Source organism: Branchiostoma belcheri, unplaced genomic scaffold (assembly GCF_001625305.1).
Source record: "Branchiostoma belcheri isolate BF01 breed outbred unplaced genomic scaffold, Haploidv18h27 scaffold529, whole genome shotgun sequence".
NCBI classification, from domain to species: Eukaryota; Metazoa; Chordata; class Leptocardii; order Amphioxiformes; family Branchiostomatidae; genus Branchiostoma; species Branchiostoma belcheri.
In genome coordinates, this window is record NW_017804164.1 from 3,726 (window position 1) to 8,351 (window position 4,626).

At 40.6% G+C, this 4,626-nt stretch overlaps 1 protein-coding gene across 1 annotated transcript in view; it reads right to left on the minus strand.

Moving 5' to 3' along the window:
• LOC109480865 (zinc finger protein 525-like) overlaps nucleotides 1-4,126 on the minus strand; it is a gene marked incomplete at its 3' end in the record, with an annotated part of 7,586 nt that extends 3,460 nt beyond the window's left edge. The window contains exon 1 of the mRNA XM_019783196.1: nucleotides 3,791-4,126. Coding sequence (XP_019638755.1) covers nucleotides 3,791-4,103 — 313 coding nt within the window. The remainder of the gene's footprint in view (nucleotides 1-3,790) is intronic.
• Nucleotides 4,127-4,626: the final 500 nt, after the last annotated feature.

The following is a 4,626-nucleotide window of genomic DNA, read 5'->3' on the forward strand; positions in this document are numbered from 1 at the left end:
AGGGTTTTTCTCCTGTATGGGTTCTCATATGCCGGGATAAGGCAGACCTCTCAGCTGTCCTGTACCCAAACTCCCCACACATGTAGGGTTTCTCACCCGTGTGTTTTGCTAGATGATCATCCAAATGACTTCCGTGCTGCAGAATAGTCACACTGGTCACACTTGTAGGGTTTTTCTCCTGTATGGGTCCTCATATGTCGGGATAAGTCAGACTTTCTAGCTGTTCTGTACCCACACTCCCCACACATGTAGGGCTTCTCACCAGCGTTATCCAAGTTGATTTGTGCTGCCGTCTGGTCTTCAGCACTGCTTGTTTTGCTGTCACAGTCGACCTGGGAAACCCCGGTGGGAGACCCATCACAGCAGTTCTGACCAACTCTGGTGGGAGACCCGTGCCCTGCCATTGCCATGTTCAGCCTAACGAAAAAAATGAAGAAATCATACAGATTAAGCGTCATAAGCTTTCAATGATAAAATAGAATTTATAGAAAACTATAAATTATTACCTAAAAGATTGTTCAGTGACCCCCCCCCACCACAAACACACAAACACCATCCCGACTTCATTCGCTGTTTTCACAGATCAATTACGTTTGCAAACTAGTAATTTACGCCTTATGTGTTTCTTTAAAACCTAGTAAACATGCCTATACGTTTATATCATTTCACGCCCTCCAAAAAGGCCACTTTGCCTGATGTTAGGTTTCGCCCCCCTCCCCATTTAATTCCACGATATTCACATCCCGAAAATGCCTACAAATTATCATCCAACTGTGGTTCTTCTTCCACAGAAAAGGTCTTAAACTATTCCCCTCAACATTAGAATACTTTTCTGCCCGTTTCTAAGCCTTACCTGCTTCCTATGACGGTTTTTCTCTTCACGTAAACCGGAACTCGGGCAGCTTTGTCCTTCCGTCGTCTCGAGAGGTCAGAGGTGAACGCCAATTGGGTCAAAGGTGAAATTCTCTGCCTGATTACCCATGTAGAACATTTGACATCAGGTGGCATGTTACGTTTTAGTTTCCTCATAATGTCAGCGTTTTACACTTCAAACAGACAAGCTAAACAACAAAAGGGAAAAATTACTAAAGAAATTAATGTCAAGCCAAACTGTTTGGTCTAAATCTTGATTTCTGTGTTTTAAGATGAACTCACCACCTCTGACAACATTCCAAGGGAAGGAAGCAACACAGGAACAAGGAAACATTATGTTCAAGGTACATAACGATTTAATTTTTTTAGTGGAAAATATATGTAGATACATCTTCGGAAAAAAACTACAAAACAAACAAGAGCTTTTACTCGTAAAGTCTCGTGTACAATATAACGTCTACGTTTTTACAATTGTAAAATTACTAATGTTGGAAACTGAAGGGAACCAAATGCTAGTTTACAGAGTTGATATTTTAGTCAATATATTTGTTGTACATATAGGCACGCACTTCGTCAAAGTAACTTTTAACAAAACTTTTTTCGCGAAAGTCTGCGAGGGATTCGTGTCAGACTGGTGTATGCAGGATATCTGGCCCAGGATTGACTCTCGCCAATATGGATCTCTTAAAGGGAAATCTGCAACTCACTACCTTACAAGTCTGGTCCATTACTTAACAAGCACAACTGACAAACCTGGTTTCATCAATACACTGGTGTTGACTGATTTTACCCGAGCATTCGACATGGTTCATCACCCTACTGCTATCAACAAACTTATCTCCCTTGGAGTACGACGATCGATCGTCCCGTGGATCTGCGCCTTCCTTTCGGAGAGACACCAACGTGTTAAGTACCAAGGGACTACATCAGAATGGGAAACACTTACCTGCGGAGTGCCTCAGGGAACAAAGTTGGGACCTCTGGTATTCTTGGCACTAATCAACGATGCGGTACCAGCAGAGGAAACATCTACTGCAGGCTGGAAATACGTAGATGACATGTCATTGGCTGAGTCCAGGCACAACAGTCTTCCCTCCACAATCCAAAGAGACATTGATAGCTTAGTTCACTGGACAGGGTCTAATCATATGGAACTTAATCCATCTAAGTGCAAAGTAATGGTAGTATGTTTTATGAGAGAACACCCCACCTCCACAGTTGTCTGTGGGGCCGTCTGTATTGGAAGTTGTCCATGTTGCGAAAGTACTAGGTGTAACACTTCAATCTGATCTCAAGTGGTCCGCCCATGTAAACTCAATGGTGAGCAAAGCCAACCGTAGACTTTACCTGGTGCGAGTGCTAAAGAAGTATAGACTTGGTGATAATGACCTGATTCTAGTTTTCTGCGGTTTTGTAAGACCACTACTAGAGTACGCTTGCCCCGTGTGGCACCCAGGCATCACCTCTGTTCAGTCTAGACACATAGAGTCTGTGCAAAGGCGAGCATGTAGAATTGTATTGGGTAAGAACTACGTCAACTATGATGCAGCCCTAGGCCAGCTGTCCCTTACCTCTCTGTACCAGAGACGAGTCCTACTCTGTAAGAAGTTTGCAGTGTCTTTATCAAGATCCCCTACTTTCTCCAGTTGGTTACCGCCTACACGTGCAATTGTACATGGCAGAGAACTCAGGTCCAAAAATCAAATCAGTCAATTTAGCTGCAGAACATCGAGATTTAAGAACAGTACTTTACCTTTCATTGTAAAGTTACTAAATGATAGTTGACATGTTCATTGTGTAAGTCATGGTTGTATTGAATCGTTATAGCTGATTGTATATTGTTTAACATTGTTGTATTGAATCGTTATAGCTGATTTTATATTGTTTAAATGTAAACAATAACCACAATTCAGCCGAAGGGCTGCTATGGTATTGTATTTGTATTTGTGTGGAAATAAATAAACCAGTCATATATAACTTTTAACAAGAAATCGAAGCTCCATTCATACTTTTTCAACGACTACATTTCAACTATTGTCTACAATCACTTACCTATGTTAAATACTGATTATATGTATATGTACATTATCCAAAAAATACTTTCAACTTAAATGTTCTTCTACTTCAGTTCTAAATAACTAAAAATTTTTGTTCTAAACAATAAATACCTACTATTAAATAACAAAGTGTGCATTAGGCTTCTAAGAAATATTCTTGTAACTGAACCTTTGTTGGGTAATCAGAAAGCAGTGGATGCAGTTGAAAGTACATGACAATGACGTTTCATAGGGAGAAGGTTTTCCCATTTTGCAAATTTTGGTAATTTTTACAAAATATTTTCGCCTATTTTTTAAATAGAGGACGACAATGAGCAATGTATACTTAATCATGATATGAATGGAGAGAAACTGTATATAGTTAAGAGAAGATTGGTCGTACTAAATGTCACTACGAGATGGTCACAGTTGCAGAGTTGGTGCCTCCGTGTGAATTTTCATATGTTGACTTAGGGCAGTCTTAGAGGCTGCAGAATAGCTACACTGGTCACACTTGTAGGGTTTTTCTTCTATGTGGCCTTTCATGTGTTTGGCTAAGCAAAACCGGTAAGTGGTCCTGTATCCACACTCCCCACACATGTAGGGTTTCTCACCGGTGTGTTTTGCTTTATGATCATCTAAGGTGGATTTCCGTGCTGCAGAATAGTCACATTGGTCACACTTGCAGTTTTTTTCTCTTGTATAGGGAAAAGGTGTGTGTTTTGTTTTATGTTTGTTCAAAGAAGATTTCCTTGCTGCAGAATAGTCACACTGGTCACACTTGTAGGGGTTTTCTCCTGTATGGATTCTCATATGTTGGGATAAGTGGGACTTTTTAGCTGTCCTGTACCCACACTACCCACACATGTAGGGTTGGTCACCAGTGTGTTTTGCTAGATGAATGTCCAAGTGGGATTTCCTTGCTGCAGAATAGTCACACTGGTCACACTTGTAGGGTTTTTCTCCTGTATGGGTTCTCATATGTCGGGATAAGTCAGACTTTTTAGCTGTCCTGTACCCACACTCCCCACACATGTAGGGTTTCTCACCGGTGTGGTTTGCTAGATGTTGGGATGAAGCATTTTCCCCAGACTTTTCTCCTGTATGGCTCACAGAAAAACAAGACTCGGGAGTTGTCCTAAAACTGCTCTCCTCGCTCTCCAAGGGTTTGTCTCCATGTTCAGTTTCGTCCATCTCGCTTCCCTGTTTGGGCCGAAAGAAGCAAAATTCCAGAATGAATCAAGGTTGAGCGATTTCTCAAAATGTGAAACCCTAGCTACATTAGATTTTTATGCGTCTGGCTTCATTCATATATGAAATGAAACACACACACACACACAAACACCACCACCAAAAAAACTAGTAGCGTATAAAATAGTAGTTGTATATTGATATGACTGTTTATGCTCCGAGTAGAGGTTCGGGTTTTGTCCATCCCTCTTCTCCTTTTGAAACAGAAAATTCATAAAAAATCAGGGCTGAATGATTTTTAAGAATGTGATCTAACTACATTACATTTGTATGTGTCTGGTCGGATGCATATGGAAGGATAAAAAACACCTCCCTCCCCCGCCCAAAAAATGCTAAAAATTAGTAAAAATGCTGTAGCGTCCTGGTGTCATCATAATTCATAAGACTGTTAGAAATCAATGGAACATAATTTTCCTTACTTAAATTCTAGTAAAACTCGCTGATTCAAGTTTTCTACCCTAAAGCA